The sequence below is a fragment of the Palaemon carinicauda genome, chromosome 9, assembly GCF_036898095.1.
Source record: "Palaemon carinicauda isolate YSFRI2023 chromosome 9, ASM3689809v2, whole genome shotgun sequence".
Taxonomy (NCBI): Eukaryota; Metazoa; Arthropoda; class Malacostraca; order Decapoda; family Palaemonidae; genus Palaemon; species Palaemon carinicauda.
This window is the reverse complement of record NC_090733.1, coordinates 119,647,296-119,668,728: the sequence shown is the minus strand read 5'-3', so window position 1 is coordinate 119,668,728 and position 21,433 is coordinate 119,647,296. Positions and strand designations below refer to the sequence as shown.

Genomic DNA, 21,433 nt, shown 5'->3' with positions numbered 1-21,433 from the left:
TTAAGATTACTAACATAGGCTATATATATTGGTGTGCTACTGTCTTAAGCACACATTTGAGTATGAGTTGTTTTCAGATGTATTTAAATGGTTTATTGAACACATCTTAGTGGTTTTTAAGTTTTATTGTGAATAAACAACTGAGTTAAACATCTCCATCACTGGAGGAAGCTGTGTTGGTCCACATGACCAATTCTGGTGAAGTTTAGATATGAACTGAACAAATTACTGATATCCCAAATATCGTACACTTGCTTTAATTTGGCTAAGTGACGGAATCGGAAGACACCTGCATCCGGTGACGTCACAAACTTTCACACGAAGAGACAATATGTTGACACTAAGAAAGAATGGCAACTCAGCATCTTACATCCTGCTTACAATTTGAGTTGACCATAGCAAATCTCACGGTTAGCTCTTCCAACCAACATGACATATTACGTCATTTGTTTTAAACATGTAATATTACTATTCTAACTATTACATAAGCTCGGCCAGCTATCTCAATTTTTTTTTTTTTTACAAAAATTTAACAACAAGCCGAAACATGGTTATTAGGTGTGACTGGACATACGTATCATTCTTTGTTCAAAACTAGCTATATCCAACTGAGGACGAATGTCCAAATAGGCACATCAAAAATAATAACAATAATGCATACAAAAAAGATATTACCAAAGCAAAAAGAAAAATGCATGATAAAACCAAGATCATATATATGGTACATTGCTAGCAAATGATTACATGGTACCAAAAAACAAAATAAATTCTGACTTACAAATGATTCGGTAACTTGATAAAGAATAATTGTTACCTTTGTCAGAAACAAGATACTCAATTTTTAGTGCACAAATACGAATTCCTGGTACGTACACGTACCACGGTTTCGTACATATATATATATATATATATATTTATATATAGGGCTGATACATTTTATTAGATGCCCATAGATTCTGTTATATATCTTATATTTTTTTTTTTTTTTTTTTTTTCTCTTTTCTTTTTTAACATTCCGGCTTATATATTTTTATTAGATGCCGAGAGAAAAAAATGATTTATATCCTTTTTTATTTTATTTATTTTTTTAAATGTTATTTTAAATGTATTTTTAACAATGCAAATGTAGAGAATTTCTTTAATTACATATTACTAGCGTACTAATCAGCTTTTCATACAAACATCATCCTGACAAATTACTCCCTTAGCGAATGAGGTGGCCACTCATACAGCTTTGAATTGGATCAGGTAGGGGGTATTGTCAGGGCTATTCAACTCGTTCCTTTGTAGCTGCTTGCTGTGCCGTAACCTACGCCAAACAAGGATGTTCACGGCGATAAAAATTAACACCGTTACACAAAAACTAGCCAGTAATGTAGGGTGAAGAATCTCTTTGTAAGTCGGTGACAGGTGGTCCTTTTCGGTAAGTTTCATTAAGCGTTTTGCCACACTTCCTTTATAGGGGAGAGGAAGTGCGGGCATTGTAGAGGTCCACGTGAAGTTCGCGAAGTAAGCTCGTTCTCTGATGATTGTCCGTAGGCCAGTCACCATGGAATTCGGGGAAGTCCCGATACAGCCATCTGCTGCGACGAAGATGTTGTTGAAGGATGTGGATCCGTCAGGGCATGATACATTGAAGCCGTCCTTGTCGTATCGTATCCACGAGCCATTATTTAGTCTGCAATTGAATTCTTTATTGTCAAAGGGATAAAGCTTATCCAGACAATTTTCACTTGTATGGGAGAGAGCACCGTCTAGCACTATACCTAACTCGCATGAATCCATCAAGTTTTTACGGAATTCAAATGAGTCAGCTGTACATATTTTTCTATCCATTGCGTCTGAACAGTGAGTTAATTGATTTAAGTCTTTAATGACCGTATATGTTTCCTTGTCTGGGGAAATCAATACGTGTCCTGTCAAACTGGATATTACTGGATTTGAGTGATTCGTCATGAAAGTCGGAAATGGTGATATCCTGTAAGATTGCCAGGCATCAGAAGAATCAAAGGGAATTGTAATCCTAATCTTGTTATTATCTACGTTTACTGTAATTAGGCTGTAATAAAATTCTAACCTATGTTCGTCTAACAAAGGAACATAGCCTAGTTTATCCCTAGTGTTCTCCAGAACTAATTTTAAGTAACGTATAGGCAACAAATGGGGCGACAATACACCTTTAGTTGCTAACGTGATAGCTTCTACATAATCCTTGGATTTCTCAATGAAATGTGCAATTCTGTTATGTATGTGATCTATCTTTGAATCATAATACGTTAATGTTGCTAACAAATCCTGTACTTCCATAATTTGAACGATATTATCTGAATGTTCATTTAACAAATCCATAATTTTATTGATTGAAGCTAACTGATCCCTTAGTTCTGACATAATCAATTCATCTTTATGAGTCAAGAACTCAATTTTCTTATTTTGATTACTAATTTTAAGACGATTGGAAAGTCCTAAACCTAAACTTGCAACAGACCCAAAGATGCTTAATGCAGCATAAATGAACGGATTCCGTCTTTCTTTTTGTTCGTGTCCTACAGTCCACATCAAAAGGTCATAAGCCAAAGATCCTGTCTCTCCAGTCTTATTTTTCAAGTCATCAGATAGCATATCTGCAACTTTTAATGTTGATCCAAGCAAACTCTTAGTAGTCAAATGAAAATGTCTCCTATGCAACTCATCCAATGATGCAGAAAACCTTGAAATGGCGGTTCTTAAGCTAGTGACATCATTCTCTTGAAGAAAAATTGCTTGCATATGCACTTCGACAATTACGTTGGTTGATGTAATAAAAATGTCTTCTTGTCTTTCAACTATATTTCCATATTTAAAATATATATTCTTAGTCTTAGAACTCATCCCATACGAAAAAAATGTCTGAGCGAACAATATCACTCCCAACAACAAAAAATTCATCTTGGAAACCTGTAACGAGAAAAAACATATGTAATTACTCCTGTATTAAAAAGAAAACTTTTAGTCACAAAAATTAAAATTTTTCCTCACTTCTTTTTAATTTCTTATGTGAGACAATGGTACTATTCTCTCATCCGTGGGTTGGGCTACGTTTTGAATTCTAAACCTATTGGCCGTTAATGTTTCCAAAATGTTAAATGGGCCTTCAAACTTAGGTGTTAGTTTATAGTTGAGCCCTTTTCTGACATTGATTTGAATATAGATGTTATCACCCACGGTATATGTTTTAGTTGGTTTCGCTATTTTATCATGATTCCTTTTCATTATGATTTGTGATTCTTCTAAATTCTTTCGAAGGATATCATATCGACTTATACTTGCATTTATACATTCTTTTAAAGGATTTGATAGATTAGTTGTAGGCGTTAATACATGGAAAGGTGTTCTAACTGGGGTACCATACAATGCTTCATGCGGTGACATTTTAATTGATATATGATATGAATGATTCAGAGTACTCAGTGCCGCCGGTATTGCAATATCCCAGTTGGGGTCTGATCCCCCTAGTGTTACCCTTAATATATTTAATATCTTCCTATTTGCTCTTTCCACTAGCCCATTCGACTCTGGGTGATATATCATGGTATTGACCTTCTTTATGTTGAGGAATTCACACAATGAGGTAAGAAAGTGATTATTAAATTCACCACCCGAGTCTGAGATTATCATGTGTGGAATTCCATGTTTACAAATGTAACACTCGTAAAACTTCCTAGCGCATTTAATCGCAGTTTTAGTTTTAAGCGCTATTAGTTCTGTATATCGAGTTAAAGCATCTATAATTACTAAGAGGTGCTTATTCCCTCTGTCTGACTCGTAAAATCCTGTTAACAAATCTAAATGTATTCTTTCAAAGGGTTGATTGGGAACAGGATAAGCTCCTAGGCTGACAGGTGTTTTCGTATGCCCTTTGTTTTCCTGACATGTGCGACAATTAGCTATGTGTCTTTTTATATCTGTAAGCATTGTATGCCAATAAAACAATGATTTGGCTTTCTGTGACATTAATGAGAACCCAGGGTGTCCATGTAATGGATTTGAATGCAACCAATTCAGGACAGTGGAAACAAGTGAGTTTGGTACTACTACCTGGTCGTTAGTTACATGTGGTGTATTGCGGGTTTTCCTTGTCACAGTCCTACACAGAATATTATCTTTGATTACATAATTCTGCTGCTTATACTTTATATATTCTTTTTCTTTATGATTGCCTTTCAAAGCATTTATAATTGTTTCTATTTTCTGATCTTTTCTTTGCTCAGTCTGTAACAATTCAGCACTCCAGCCTAAATCTTCTTGTTCAGATATTGTTTTTACAATAGGCATGGATGTTGATATATCTATTAATTCAGCTAAAGACTCCGTACAAGATGACACGGGGTTGCGTGATAATGCATCCGCAATGATATTTGCTTTCCCAGGTAAATACCCGATTCTTGCGCCAAAATCTTGAATGATTAAATGCCACCGAGTTCGTTTAGGGCTGTGATTGAAGCCTTTAAAGAACTCTGTTAGTGGTTTATGGTCAGTAAGAACCTTAACGGGATAACCGTAAATTATGAACTTAAAATGCACTAGCGAATTAACAATAGCTAGTCCTTCCTTGTCTATTACTGCATACTTACTTTCGGAAGTTCTCAATTTTCGAGAATAGAAAGCTATCGGGAAAAACTGTTTATCATATTGCTGAAGCAATACCCCTCCTACTCCTAAGTCTGAGGCGTCTGTTGCAATGAAGAATTCCTTACCGAAGTCAGGAAATTTTAAGATAGGAGAACTACACAGTTCATCTTTCAAAGTATTAAACGCCTGTTGATGTTGCTCAGACCATATGAAATCTACGCCCTTCTTCGTAAGATCAGTTAAAGGAGCGGCTATTATTGAATAGTTGCGTATAAAACGCCTGTAATATCCACTACAACCCAGAAATTGCTGTATTCCCTTGACATTAGTAGGTATGGGAAAATTACGTATAGCCGACACCTTATCATGGACTACTTTAAGACCTTGGCTTGACACCATGAAACCCAAATATATTAATTCTGTTTTGAAAAATTCACACTTACTAATCTTTACCCTTAAGTTATGTTGTCTTAATCTCTGTAGTACTAGTTCTAACTTACGTAGATGTTCCTCTAAGGTGTTGGAAAAGATTACAAGATCATCCATATAGGCATGCAACATATCCCCTAACAAGTCTCCAAACACTATGTTAATCATTCTTGTAAATGTTATAGGAGCACAACGTAAACCAAAAGGCATCCGTAAAAATTCATAATGTCCCCTGGCTGTGCTGAAGGCTGTGTATGGGATACTATCTTCTTCTAATGATATCTGGTGAAAGCCTTTAAGTAAGTCCAAACTGGTAAAATATTTATTCTGACCTAACAAAGACAAAATATCGTCAGTACATGGCACTGGGAATCGATCAGGGATCGTTTCCTCGTTTAGACGACGAAAGTCGACGCAGATACGCCATGTTCGATCTTTTTTCGGTACAACTATTAAAGGAAAATTATAAGGGCTATTTGATTTTCTAATGACTCCTTCCTCTAACATTTTACCTACTTCATCATTTATTTCATTCTGGAATTTCATAGGGAGTCTGTACGAGGGTACATATATAATTTTCTGTTTGTCTTTTAACCTTATTTGATGCTCGATCACATCTGTTTTCCCTAAGGATCCATCCGTAGTGGAAAAGACATCTGTATATTTATTTAAAAGTTCAAAAATTTTCTGCTGAATTTCTTCGTCTTGAATGTCCTTACTGATTTTATTTTTAATAGATCGTAAAAGGGATTCATCCGCAACTGATTGAGAGTGATTGATTTCAGCAACGGTAAGAATACGATGTTTATAAACTTCTACATCCAAGATATGTTGATTTCTGTGAATTACTAAAGTGTTATTTAAATGATTACAGACTTCGATATTACATTGCTGATGTGAGCCTACTGTATAAATAGCTTGTGTGACAGACAATCCGTTGGTTTTCAAAGTATCGGAAAGGATTAATATTTCAGATCCCGGTAGTGTTTTCTTTATTTGCACTATTAAATTCGAAGGTATGTTTGGTTCGATATATTGCGTGCAAGATGATATTACGGGTGAACGAGAATTCTGCTGGGTCGCGTATATTATTTCTTTATTAGTGAGACAAGTTATTGGTTCTTCAACGTACGTTACGGTTACATTTGTCGTCTCCTTTTTATCCAAAACTGACTTTAAAGTATTAGAAGACTTATAGAATTTCCCTTTGATATACACGCCGTGCTTTGCAGGAGCTAAGATAATGTTTTGATTTCCCATAGATGGGTATCCTATAATTACAGCTGGATACATATTAATGTTTTTCACAACAACAAATGTATCGGCAAACGTGCGATTACCGACTCTGAACTGAACATGAGTTATGCCTATGACGTTTAATTCATTATTTCCTATACCTGAAAGTCTGATTCCTGATTTTTCAATCGGAAAGTTCGAAAACAACAAATGATGCGTCTTCAAATCCATAATATTACGTGGACTACCAGAGTCAAAAAATAACGTAAAGGATTTGTGTTCTAAATTTACAGCATATAAGGTTGGCCGTAACTCATTTTGGCTTATTATTGTATGAATACGTTGCAAATCTACGGGAGCATGCACTGTTTTACTTAATTCGGCCGTGTGTTTCATAGGAAAATCTATTGTCTCACAATTATCTGATAAAACATTAAATTGATTATTCAATACTATTGATGTTGACATAAATGACCTTGACCCAACATCACTCTCTTCCCCTCTAGAGTTAACTATGTGGTATTTGCTTTGCTCTGCACATTCTGAAAATTAGGCTGACTTTGCGAGGTCTGGTTTGACGGCCCCGGCTCAGCGATATTTGAAGAAGTGTTTGTTTGTTTCGGACTCTGAACTGCATTGACATTTTGTTGTTTCTTTTTATTGTTAAAATGAGGATTTTTCTTTTTATTTCCATATGGAACTGACTGTGGAATTGACTGTGTATTTCTAGGATATTGTTGTGTCTTACGCGCGTAACATTGACTATAAGAATGTGATCCTGTGTTGTGAACTGAACAAAATTTCGTTCTACAGTCTGCGCTTATGTGACCTTGACGTTTGCAGTTGTAACACGTCACTCCCGCTACTGGATTATTAATTACGCTCACTGTTTGTGGTTTTGTTTCATTCTTAGCAAAAACTTGAGTTAACACGGGATCGAGATCTGGGCACTTGGACATGTGTTTCTTTATCTGTTTATAGACATCCAATTCCGTACTTGCAGGCATTAACTTCTTATCAAAGCACCGCACTAAAGCTTCAGGCAACATAAGTGTCATGCAAGTTAAATACATTAATCGTAAAAAATCTTTCACGGAGATATTATCGTTAGTAACCCAAGTAGAATTACCTAAAATGTCCTGATATTCGTTAAGCCTATCAGCTATGAGAGCTGCTCTCTCAACAACATTAAGCCGATTCATAGTGGCTTGATTAAGTGTATTTCGTAACGTTAACACTACATCCAAAGCTTCCTCACCCCCATAGATCGCGCGTAACCTAACTTTGAAATCATCCCAAGTAACTGCTTCCTGAAATGAAACACCTCTTAAATACGCACTCGCATCCCCCTTAGAAAAATCTATAAAACTTTTAGCTTCTTGTAATTGTACAAAAGGATCTACGATTTGTTTGGCATTTAAATGGGCATCAACGGATGAAATCCATGACTCCACATTTTGTGGCAAGAACCCGTTGACACGGCCTTGAAAAGGAAGGATTGCTGACCTGGCATTTACAAGCGTCACAATTGGAGGAGGATTAGCCTGGCCTACACCACTAGGTCCAGGGGTAGGGCTGACAGGAGGAGCCATGACTGCTGTATTCTTTTTTTTTTCTATCTCTTTGACCCCTTTCAATCCTATCAAAATATCTATATGAGTACAGACGCCCACTGCGTAAACGCAAATGTATAATAAAATTCCCCCAACAATGTTACTAATCCCAATACATTTCCCCCCAAGAGTTTATGAAAGAAAAAGGAATTAGCACAAAGAAAGAAAAAATTCTAAATGAGAATTCGGAGTTTCTTATAACAAAGTTCAGGAATTCACTCATCCCAGTAATAATTGACTAACGACTTGTGATAACTACACTTCACTGCCCAAACTGAAATGAATACAAAATCTCTGTACTTAGCTTTATATGAAGTCGACTCGTCGTCTCTCTCTCTCTCTCTCTTGATGTTTTGTTAGCGATGTCTCGTTCTAGTTTCTTGTTGTTTGTAGTTCTTCCTGGATATGTCTTGCAATAGTTGAATGCCAGTCCTTGGGTTTCCTAGGATGTTGATTGAAGATTCTATTTGTATACTAACATATGTTGGTGTTAGCATTTCCGTTGGACTTAGTCAAAATTGTAGATTCTTGTAGATAGTTTTATTTTGAAGTCTTGAAGATCATTCTCTGGTTTTACAGCTTTTATGTTGAAGTCTTGAAGATATATCTCTGGTTTTACAGCTATTTATTTTGAAGTCTTGAAGATATTTCTCTAATTCTTAGAGTTTAATTGCTGCCTTAGAGTTTAACCGCTGTCTTTGAGTTTAATCGCTGCCACCATTTATTGGTGTGCTACTGTCTTAAGCACACATTTGAGTATGAGTTGTTTTCAGATGTATTTAAATGGTTTATTGAACACATCTTAGTGGTTTTTAAGTTTTATTGTGAATAAACAACTGAGTTAAACATCTCCATCACTGGAGGAAGCTGTGTTGGTCCACATGACCAATTCTGGTGAAGTTTAGATATGAACTGAACAAATTACTGATATCCCAAATATCGTACACTTGCTTTAATTTGGCTAAGTGACGGAATCGGAAGACACCTGCATCCGGTGACGTCACAAACTTTCACACGAAGAGACAATATGTTGACACTAAGAAAGAATGGCAACTCAGCATCTTACATCCTGCTTACAATTTGAGTTGACCATAGCAAATCTCACGGTTAGCTCTTCCAACCAACATGACATATTACGTCATTTGTTTTAAACATGTAATATTACTATTCTAACTATTACATATAGACCTGATGTAGACCTCCAATCAAATGAAGAGTTTTTTTTTTTTTAAGTACGGTAATTATTTTTTGCTAGATATGAAATTTTTCCTTATGGTAAAAAAATAAACCCTAAAAATCAAGGGAAAATATTAAGAAAAATACTATGAAACAATATACAGTATATATATATATATATATATATATATATATATATATATATATATATATATATATATATATATATATATATATATATATATATATATATATATATGTATATATATGTATTTATATATATATGCATACTGTATATATATATATATATATATATATATATATATATATATATATATATATATAAATAGAAATATATATTATATATATATATATAAATTTATATATATATATATATATATATATATATATATATATACAGTATATACAGTATATATATATATATTGATATTGTATATAAATATATATATATATATATATATATATATATATATATATATATATACATATATATATATATATATATATATATATATATATATATATATATATATATATATATATATATATATATACTTTATGTATATATATATATATATGTGTGTGTGTGTGTTTGTATATATATATATATATATATATATATATATATATATATATATATATATATTTATATATATATATATATATATATATATGTATATATATATATATATATATATATATATATATATATATATATATATATATATATATATATACAGTATATATATATATATATATATATATATATATATATATATATATATATATATATATATATATATATATATATATATATATATATGTTCCCAGTTATTATAATTGAATATTTTTTTTTACAGGTTGCTTCATATGAGAAATTTTGGATAGACTTTAACTTGGGAACATATGGCATTCTCATCATATGTCAGAAGGATTGGAGTGACAGCACTTCTCCGGGTGTAAGTATAATAACATTTCTGAGTAATACACAAAATTATCTAGAGTTGGGCCACGAATTACCATTTGTTCCGACACTGTATACAAACCATTACACTCTTTATAGTGGAGAATTATTTCGGTGATTGCTGAAATCAGTTCTTAAGCTTTTTATGACAAGTAATTACCCTCCACTAGTTAGCAGGGTGGGGATTGGGGGAGTAGACCATCTCACACCTGCACTAGTAACAAACTGTTACTTCTTATTTTTGCTTGGTTGAGTACAGACATTGCTTTTTACTCTCCCTTTTAAAAACACTACAAATCCAATGCAATTAAAGAGCTGGCCTTAAAGCTAAAATCTTTCCTTCCTTTTTCAGGTGCGTGTGCGTGGGAATCGTAACCATGCTTGTTTGTCCCGGTATTGAAGGATTCCTTTTCAGCACATTTTTGCCGTATGTGGAGACCAATCCTCACGGTCTTTGCCCTGGGTAATTCTTGCATGCAGGAGTCTCCTTGTGATGATTGTCAGGAGTGGTCATCCTAACAGTGGACGATGTTTAGTTGGCAACAAAAGAAGATGGCTAAGAGGGATTCTTTCCCTTTGGGTTCATCCTTGTAAGGGAAGCAACCTCGCCATTAGACTCCGTCGGCTCTACTTCGCCATTCTGTCCCTGCTTAGTCGGCTTCCTCTTGGAGTCGGTCGAGTTTGAGTGGCACGCATTTAACTCCGGGATAGCCCTACACAACAAGTGCCTCTTTGGCTTCCGCTTGCAAAGCAGCTCCGGCTGCCGTTGTAGGGAAGTCACTTTCCGGTGATGCACCGTAGCCTTATTTGTGGCTCATGGTTTTTCTGTGTAAGGAAAGGCTTCTCGAGGTCTTGTGGTTGGGCACGCAGCAGGAGTGATTTCCAACTTCCCCCTCGAGACTCCATAGATTGGGGACTGAAGGAGTCGTGCGTGTCTGACCGTCTCGACCCCAGCTTCTGCTCTCCCTAGCATTTGTTCTGTTTCAGCAGACGGACGTGAGCAGTTGCTGTCAAGTATTCCTCGAAGTTACTTGTTGGGGGATCCCTCCAGGGTGAACCCTGAGACTAATTTTGGCTACATCCCAAGGACAGATCAGGTTTTAGATCTTTTGTCTGGATTTGCCCCGCCAGGAAGAAGCAGAATGAGCCTTCCGAAGGTCTGCCTCCAGGTGTTAGGCCTCTTTCCCTTCTGAGGGAAAATTACCCTCCACCAGCCACTTTTCAGCAATCTTCTTGCTTGCGGCAGAGCTGCCGACAACAGCAACTGGTGTTGATCACCCTTCCTGTCTTCGTGAGAGGCGGTCTTTGCCCAAGAGGTCTCTACCCCGGGATTCCACTAAAAGGCATTGGATTCATCCATGCTCCGCTTCAGTTCATCGGAGCACAGCTTTTCAGAGCTGGACGACAATTGAGTTAGGCGGTTGCTTGCAATCCCCCCCTACAGTATTCGTCGTCATGTCCATAGGACACAACATGGCGCTAGTTGCTATGCAAGGCTAGGCTCTCAGGGAATTGCATCTTTGGCTTCTACCTCATGTAAGGTAGAATTTGGTTCTCTGCTTGCGGGCAAGCGGTCTGCAGCTGCCTGTCATTCCTCTCCCTCACGGATTAGGAAGGCTAATCGTCCTTCCCCTTCGGAGGATCAGACAAGCATGAGAGTTTCTCTTTTTGGGAGCGTGCTAACCTTAGATGAGTGGATGAGTCTTGCACGCTTTGGTGCATCCAACCACCTAGTGAGGTGGGCAGGGGACCTCTTCTGCCTGATAGGAGTGTGTGCGCTACCTCTACTACACTCACTGCTCAATATGGCGAGTCTTACCTACCATGACTTGTGAGGAACTTGATACCTCTAGTGGGGTGGTATGAGTATCCAGATGTGGGACCGTTGGAGGAAGGTTGGCCGGCTGTCCTTCCTCCAACGGTCTCACCGGATTCCTCCAATGATCCCACCTCCGGATAATCCTACCATCCCACTGAAGGTATAGAGTTCCTCCAAGTTGAGTGGAGGTCTTATTGACTCTAGGTGCAGTAGCTCTGCTGCGCAGGTTCTTCTTCGTGCTGCCCCCAGATTTTCTTCTTCTCAGAAGTCCTCGAGGTACCAGAAGTATCTGGCTACCAAGGCCTCTTCCATTTGCCTGGAAACTATCTGAGAAAAACTTGGGATGATTCCCATCAGAAAAGAAAACGGGGTCATAGGGCGGATACAATCTCCCATGGGGGATTTGTTTCACCCTCTAATCAAGAGAGGATTAAGATCGAGATCTTGTTTATGAACAACTACTGGCTGCCAGCTATAGAGGTAGTTCGACCAGAGCCTTTCGCTGCAGTAGCAGAGGTTCTTCCTCTCACTTCCTCTGTCCTCCCACTTCCTCCGAAAGTGTAGGGCCTAAGGAGGCAGAGAGGAAGGAGAATTCTTCCCTTCTTGCGGACTTCTCCATCCACCCGCATGAAATGAAGGACACGAAGCCTATTCCCAAGAATTGGCACTCTAGGTCTGAGCGCCCAGTTCAAGAGGAAGGTCAGTCTGCTACAGCATCAGTTCCAGTAAGACTGAAACATAGCAGCCTTCTTGCGAGGGCTCACTCCTCTGCAAGAAGGACTGTCAAAGACCTGTATCCTCCCCGGGCTGCTATGGGTGCGAGCTGGAAGAAGGAAGAGCCTTTTGATGACGGATCAGAATACTGAAAAGGGGTGCTGCCTGAGTCTGCCAGCTCCAAGACCTCTCCCTTGGAAGAGAGAGATGTCGATCGTGCCTTTATGCAAGTCTTATCTTATCTTGCATTCAGAAGGTCATTTCCTCTGGGCAACTGGATCAGGTCCAGCAGAGGGCAAAGACTTGATCCTAGACCTCTTCTACGATACTCTGAGACCCACAAAAACAAGGGTAGCTTTGCCTTGGTCAAGGGTGTTCAAGGTGGTGAAGAAGAGGCCTTACTCCTAGGTAGCGGGAGCATTACTGTATCTCCAGTCTGTAAACTTGTCTCATTTACTTCCTCCGCCGTATGTACGTCAGAGAAAGCACTGTATTATGAGATAGTAGACAATGATCCATCTCCACTACCATTAGATCAAGCAATTCTGCCCCTTATGCAGAATTTTTCCCTGGACAAACTGACGACTTAGCCAGTTAACTTCTCTGTGGTGGAAGTTGCCAACATGGAACAGATTGCGAAGTGCGCTCTACAATCCGTTTCATGGCTTGACTACTGGATGGGCTCAGTGGGCCACTTCATTAAGAACGAGGATTTCTCCACTGCCCAGAAGAGGGAGACTATGTCAGCCTTTCTCATCTCAGGAGCTAGAACACTGAAGTTCCTGACACAGAACATTGTCAACCAGTGGGTCAACTTAATTTTGAGAATGCACGATGCCGTTATCTCAAAATTCCAGAGGAAGGTGCTGAGGAGAGAGGCGATGAAGTTGTGCAACTCCTCAATGGACAGTCCCTCCCTCTTGAATGTGGAGGACATTGAGGCAGTAGTGGACAGATGGGGAAGGGCAATCCAGGACTCCCTCCTCCAGAAGGTTGTTACTACACGTCCTTGCTCTGGGGGTATCACCATCCTAGAGATCTACCCCGTACAAAGCGCCAGGATGCCATGAAATCTACGTACTTCCAGAAACAGGCAGCACATTCTTAAGGTTCGAAGCAGCCCTTTTGATCTAAGGGTGTAAAGAAGGTTCAGAGGTAGCAAGAGAGGAAAACGCACATGTTCCTGCTAGGTAGGGCATTCATCCGACCAATCCACCAGTTGGGGAATGCTTACAGAGCAGTTGGCAGAGGTGGATGCTCCATGGGGCAGAGCCATGATCGGTCTCCATACTTCGGGAGTGCTATATTGTCCCTTTAACGCTCTGCCATCCTCTTCTGACCCTTCATCAACGATAACAGGTCCCTACTCAAAGGGATCCATGAAGGAATAGGCACGTCAGGCCGAGGTCCAGACCATGCTAGAGAAGGACGCTCTCCAGGAGGTCCTGGATGGGTCCCCAGGCTTCTACAACTGGTTATTTCTTGTAGAAAAGGCTTCTGGAGGGTGGAGACCAGTTATCGATCTGTCAGCCCTGAATGAGTTTGTCCATCAGACTCTGTTCAAGATGGAGGTAGCCCAATACAGTCAGACATGCTGTCAAACCAGAAGACTATGATATCGTTAGACCTCTAGGATGCGTACTTTGAGATCCCCATTCATCCATCTTCAAGTAAATACCTGACATTCACATTAAGTAGAAAGATATACCAGTTCAAGGTGCTGTGTTTCGGTCTATCCACAGCACCTCAGGTGTTACCCTAGTGTCCACCTCGGCCCACAGGAATGGCATTCATCTGCTTCATTATCTGGACGATTGGCTGGGTCTAGCTGACTCGAGGGAGACTTCTCATCCATCGAGATACGCTCCTCGCATTTTGCCAGGATTTGGTCAAGTCCTTTCTAACTTGTTTAATTTTAATATTCCTGTTCCTAGCCCTAAGGTAGTAGTACCAGACCCTCTTGCGGAGTCGGAGGTAAGTGATCCTACTATGAAGGATATTATGGCTGCTATTTCTGCCTTGGGTGTTAAAGTGCAATCCCTTACTTCGTATAAGGAAGTGATGTGGGGGGGGCAGTGCGTGGTTTGCAACGCAAGTTCGGGGACAGTGCTAGTGCAGTGGAAGGTGCGTCCATTCGTGTCTGTCATGCTCTTAGCCCTAGACCTCTTCCATGCTCCCCAACCCCTGGGAGAAGGAATGTCGACAGGCTAAGGGAGGTGAGAGATGTTGAACAGCGAGCGGACGTCCCCTCGAGCGATCCTGTTGACTCATCCCAGGACGCTCCCCCTCGCCGCAGGAAAGGTGAGATGAGGAAGTGTTCGTCATCCTCGGAAGACGCAAGACCCAGACGTGGTTGGCGACAACCTCAAGAATCGAGACCTCTCAGAAGACGCAGGTCCCCCGTTACGTTCCAGCAACCCTCTTGGAGCAATTGGAGCTCTCCGGAGAGATTCTTGTCGGAGGAGGACGACGCGTCCGCGCCTAAACAGAGGTGTAGGACGCATAGCTCTTCGGAGGAAGAAGACGTGCACATTACGTCAGTTCACGCTTCTCCCCCTCCCCCTGATTGGGAGGTGTCGCAACGGGCGTCACCACCTCTTCGCCAGAAGACAACAGCTAGAGTCGCTGAAGCTGTAGACGTACGTGCAGTGCCATCTCCAGTTGTTCCCCAGCAGCAAGAGGCACCGCAAGCAGTGTTCTTTTCAGAGCTTCAGCAGTCCATTACGTCTCTGTTCAACATTTATAAGTCGCAAGGACTAAGAGAGGAAGCACGCAAGAAGGAATCTAAGGACGTCTACAGACCCAGGAAGAGGATAAGACTGGAGTTAGGACAGTGAGACGCTAACAGCCAGCAAGACGCGGACTTGCTGCAAGGTGCAGCGTTCATAGACGCTCCCTCGTAGCAAGCTGGACGCGTGACGGGAGGTGGCAAGGATTGTGACGCTCCCTCGCAGCATGCTGGACGCATGCATGACGCACGCAAGCAGGACGATGCGCCTGATTCCCCCACTCGTTGGACATCGGAAATCGCCAATCCTTTGGAAGAGATCTCAGAGGAGGAGACGCAAGAAACTCTTCATGAGCCTGATCTGAAAAGATTACTTGCAGTATTGGCGGACTTATATCCGAATAATTTTTAGCACACCACAGCGTTGGCCTACATCAGGAAACAGGGAGGCACTCGTTCGGATTCCCTTTACAAGGCAGTAAAAGATCTTCTGCTGTGAGCAAAAGCGAACAATATAACTCTGATAACCTGCTTCATAGAAGGAGAGAAGAATGTCAGAGTGGATCTTCTCAGCAGAGGAAGACAGGTTCTCACGACAGAATGGACCCTACATCACGAGGTGTGCAGCAGTTTTTGGAATCTGTGGGGAGAACCGTCAATAGACCTCTTTGCGACGTAGAGAACAAAGAGGTTACCTGTTTACTGCTCTCTAGTCCCAGACCAGGAAGCAGTGGCAGTGGACGCCTTCCTCATGGAGTGGGAAGGACTAGACACGTACGCCTTCCTCCCATTCAAGATCCTAGACAGAGTCATGAAGAAGTTCAGGGAGTCGAACAACGCCCGCATGGCCCTAATAGCTCCGTTTTGGCCCATGAGACCCTGGATCACAGAAGTGATGGAGTGGCTAGTAGACACCCCCAGATCGTTACTTTGTCGGAACGATCTACTCGGACAGCCACATATAGAGAGATATCATCAAAATCTCCTCGCTCTCAATCTAGTCAAGTGACAATGGATGTTAAACATAGTTTAGTCGATTGTCCTGTTTTTAATCTTCAGAGGAGGACACATTTACTCCAGGACAAACCTTTAAGAGATATACTGGGGGAAAACTGTAATACCCTGAACTTGAGAAAATTTATACAAAGTATTGGGTTATATTACGAGCTATAATTGATTTTATTAATTTATTTATTTATTTTACCCTTTTAATCCCTATTTATTTCACATCTAGATTTTATTGTATGAAAGTGTTACGATTTGTATTAAAGGTTAAAATGATACTAAATGGTGTGAGTGTACAGATATGATTGAATGATTTTCGTTATATAGCGCTGAATGGCCTTTGATGCCCCAGTGCTTGGCTTAATGCCTAAATCCTATATTCAATTCAATTCGCTCTCAATCTAACTGCCTTTCGACTATCGAAAAACTGGCAAGAACAAAGGGCTTTTCAAGGGAAGCTGCAAGAGCAATCGCGAGAGCGAGGAGGACATCCACAATCGAGGTGTACCAGTCAAAGTGGGACGTGTTCAGGGTATGGTGCAGAGTTAACAACATTTCCTCTTCCAGTACCTCTCTAACTCAACTGGCAGATTTTCTGTTACACTTAAGAACCCAAGAGAAACTAGCAGTATAAACCATCAAGGGATACCGCAGCATGCTAGCTTCCGTCTTCCGTCACAGATATACAGTGGAACCTCTACATACGATCTTAATTCGTTCCAGAAACTGCTTCGTATGTTAAAACAATCGTATGTTGGAGCAAATATTCCCATAAGAATACACTGTAATTTGTATAATTCGTTCCACAGCCCAAAACCCTTTAATAACTCCTTAATAAATTACTACATATACTTACACATAACAATAACATAATTGCATAATATGAAAGAAAGATGTAAAAAAGATAATTATAAAGAAATAGTAAATAAAAAATGTGTTTTTATTGTCACTTTACCTTAGAAACAGGCCAACGCAGGTGTAGGAATTGCTACGCAGGAGGAGACGGACGATCGGCGAGAAGGTAGAGATGGTGACTTTAAAAAAGTCCTCTCTCTATTTCTGTTTCTCTCTAAACAAAGCATTAACATGTTCTTTAAATAAATTCTCTCTCTCTCTCTCTCTCTCTCTCTCTCTCTCTCTCTCTCTCTGAATAAATTAATAGACGTCTCTAACACTAACAGTGAAAAAACAAAAAAGAGAGAGAGAGAGAGAGAGAGAGAGAGAGAGAGAGAGAGAGAGAAATGTGTGTGTGTAGAGAGAAATGTGTGTACATATGACTTTTAACAGCGTCAACGAGTGAGATTTTAAACAAAAAATGTGTTGTGTACATATGACTTTTAACAGCGTCAACGAGTTGAAAGACAATTAAATGTAACTAAAAAAGCAATATCAGCGAATCTGAATTCCTTTAATAACTAAAACAAATATAGATACAAATACACTCGTGTGCGTATGGACAAACACACACACAGGTGTAGGAATTCCTAGGCAGGAGGGAGACACGATCGGCGAGGAGGTAGAGATGGTGGACTGCGATAGCGTACCGTAACTTACACTACGGAAACTTTAATCTAACTTCGCTTATCTATTTTTTTTTATTTTTATATTTCGTATTTTTTCTTTTTTTTTCTTTTGATTTTTAATTTTCATCACTTTCAGTGATGAGCTACGGTACGTTATCGCAGTCACCATCTCTACCTCCTCCCCGACCGTTCTGTCACCTACTGCGTAGCAATTCCTACACTTGTGTGTGTGTGTGTGTTTGTGCATATGCACACGAGTGTGTTTGTATCAATATTTGCTTTAGTTAATAAAGGAATTCAGATTCGCTGATATTACTTTCCTTAGTTACATTTAATTGTCTTTTAACTCGTTGATGCTGTTAAAAATCATATGTACTCTAAACATAATTTTGTTTAATCTCTCTCTGAAAAAAAAAATAGACGTCTCTAAACACTGTAACAGAGGAGGAGAGAGAGAGAGAGAGAGAGATGAGAGAGGGATGAGAGAGAGAGAGAGAGAGAGAGAGAGAGAGATTTTCTTTAACCCTTTTACCCCCAAAGGACGTACTGGTACGTTTCACAAAACTCATCCCTTTACCCCCCATGGACGTACCGGTACGTCCTTGCAAAAAACAGCTCTTTACATTTTTTTTTTGCATATTTTTATAATTTTTCGAGAAAACTTCAGGCATTTTTTCAAGAGAATAAGACCAACCTGACCTCTCTATGACAAAAATTAAGGCTGTTAGAGCAATTTATAAAAAATATACTGCAAAATGTGGTTGAAAAGAATAAACCCATGGGGGTTAAGGGTTGGAAAGTTCCAAATAGCTTGGGGGGTAAAAGGGTTAAAGGACATCTTAATGCTATAATTAGAGAGAAACAGAAATAGAGAGAGGACATTTTTAAAAGAGCTTTTTAATGCTATCCTTAGTTTTCTTTTCTCCACTTTTTTCTTTCTTTCTGTTCATCACGCTGGCCCTTCTCACAAATGATCGTTGCCAACAATCTCTTTGTCCTTTATCCCCATCAACAAAAGACGTTCCATCTCTTCCAGGGTATTGCTACGATGTCTTGTAATGATGGTGATCCCATTCGATGGTTTGACTGCTTTAATGGCTGCCTTCTGCTTGATAATTGTCGAGATCGTAGGCCTATTCCGGCCATATTGTTTAGCCAGATCACTCACATGCACACTGCTGTCATGTTTTTCTATAATTTCTTGCTTCAGTTCCAATGAAAGAATTGCCTTCTTAATTTTCTCACCACTACCTGCACTGAAACTTAGTTTCTTAGGCACCATGATTATAGGTAAAATCAAAAAGGAAATGTGAGAAAAGGAAGAAATAAGCACTGTTAATAACAGACCAAACAGAGGACAACCACACGATACACACAAGAATAGAGAACTGAGCACTCGACACTCAATGGCGTAATGTTTACTTCTTGTGTCGAAATAAAATTCGGGTGTAGAGTAAAAAATTTGCTCGAATTTTACTTTGGATGTTGGAAAATTCGGATGTAGATACGTTCGTGTGTAGAGGTTCCACTGTATTTAAAAATGGTATTTTCATTTTAAAATAAGTTTTTAAATATACTTACCTGGTAATTACATATATAAAAGGTCCCGCCCTCCTCCCCTCTGAGAACAGGGGCATGGAATTTCTGAGGGCAAATGGGAATGGTTCCAAGTACCTGGGTAGAGGGAGCACAGGTATGATCACCTGACCATCTGTCGGCGATTGCCGCGAATTTTGAACTTATGCCACGGCGCGCGACGAATCGGCGGATAAAGCTATATATAAATGTAACTACCAGGTAAGTATATTTAAAAAACTCATGTTAAAATGAAAATACCCTTTTTTCTAATTACATATGCAATACAAATCTGAGTCCTTTTAAGTTAAACTGCCTACCTTAACTCCCCTGCAAATCCTATATTAAAGTTGAAGCTTTACCTGGAAGTGGGCAGGGGCCTACTCTACACCCACTAGCAACTATGTTTACCTTGTTAAAAAGTTTAAATGGCTGTTTCACCTTTGTTGAAGTCATACTCATAAAAGGACTCATGTTTATATACAGTAGTTAGTAGAAATACAAATTACTTTTTAAAATTTGTGATGGATACAATATACAGTAAGTTGTATGATTTCATACAAACCAATGAATCATGCAGTATAGGGGTATGAATGGCCAATGACAAACCAATCATTCCCAGTTTGCCTTATATCAAACAAATGATTAGGGGGATGATTATTATCCAACAGTCAACTTTAGCACTTGTGTTATTGTCTACGAGAGACAAAAAAGTTGCCTCACATGGGAACCATTAATGAAGGCTTTTATACGATTGATGGTTTAGAAAGAAAACTTATGTTGTATGGTATAGAAATTGATTAAAATTTTTATTGCAGTCAATGTGGGAATCCCTCATGGTCAAAGTGCAAGAATTAGAGGAAGCAACTTTAGTGTGCTCTGTTCATTCATTCACTCTGGAGATATTCCTGCCTAGTGTGGAAGCTTGTGCTAGATTGTTTACCACAGAACCATCCCATGACTTTCAAAAACTGCTCTCAAGTTCGATTGTTTTAGAGTTTCCTCCTCAAAAAGATTTTGCAAGAGTATGCAAAATGCTATTTCAAGAAAAACTGAGGTGAGCATACTTCTATCTCAATATTTTGAAAATTTTTCATAGGTTTTCCTTTATACAGGCATTTTATTATATACATATATATATATATATATATATAGAGAGAGAGAGAGAGAGAGAGAGAGAGAGAGAGAGTGTGTGTGTGTGTGTAGTTTAAATTAAAGTAGCAGACTACAGTATTTTAGATACTTATTTATTAGAGGTTTCAGTAAAATATGATTTTAAATATTTAACTTAGCCGGTGAATATATAATAGCTGCAACTCTGCGGCTCGACAGACAACATACTCAAAAAACTCGCGAGCGATCGCTATGCAGGTTGCGGGTGTGCCCACCAGCGCCCAACTGTCGGCCAGATACCACTCTTGTATATAAACAAAACCTTCAATTCTTCTCTGTCGACGTTGACGACAAGACGTACTTATACTCGCTGTAGAACTGGAGTTTTCCCATCATATTTGGTGAGAAGTACTTTATTTTGGTTTGAGCTTTCGCAGTACAGGGTGTTTTTCCTCAACATATACTCTTGAACTCTTTATTGAATCGGATTATTTGTTGATGACTTGGATTGTTTTTGGAATTTTTCTTTGACTAATTCAAAATGGCTGACCCTTCTCAAGTACCTAGATTCGAAAGTGTAATGCTAGGGACTGTAATAGGCGTCTTCCAAAGGCTTCTCTCGACCCTCATACTGTTTGTTCCAATTGTCGGGGTAAAACCTGTCAATTGGGAGATCGGTGTGAGGAATGCGTGGGGCCTTTCGGAATTCGATTGGATCGAATATGATAAGTATACACGCAGACTAGAGAGAGATAGGGTAAGGAGAAGTTCATCTAGGTCCGTAGATTTTTCCTCTCCACATGCCCCTGAACCTAATCCTTCCCCTGTAGTGGTTGTTCCTAACCCCCCTCCTAGCACTCAGGAACCGTCTATGCAAGACATGTTACGTGCTATTCATGCCTTGGG

General features: G+C 39.2%; 1 protein-coding gene across 2 annotated transcripts in view; it reads left to right on the top strand.

The window, feature by feature from the left end:
- The window catches only part of LOC137647105 (uncharacterized), a 371,223-nt gene that overhangs the window by 58,265 nt on the left and 291,525 nt on the right, over nucleotides 1-21,433 (top strand). For both annotated transcript variants that reach the window (XM_068380337.1, XM_068380336.1), the window contains exons 7-8: nucleotides 9,947-10,045; nucleotides 20,233-20,470. In XM_068380337.1, the coding sequence (XP_068236438.1) occupies nucleotides 9,947-10,045; nucleotides 20,233-20,470 (337 nt within the window). The remainder of the gene's footprint in view (nucleotides 1-9,946; nucleotides 10,046-20,232; nucleotides 20,471-21,433) is intronic.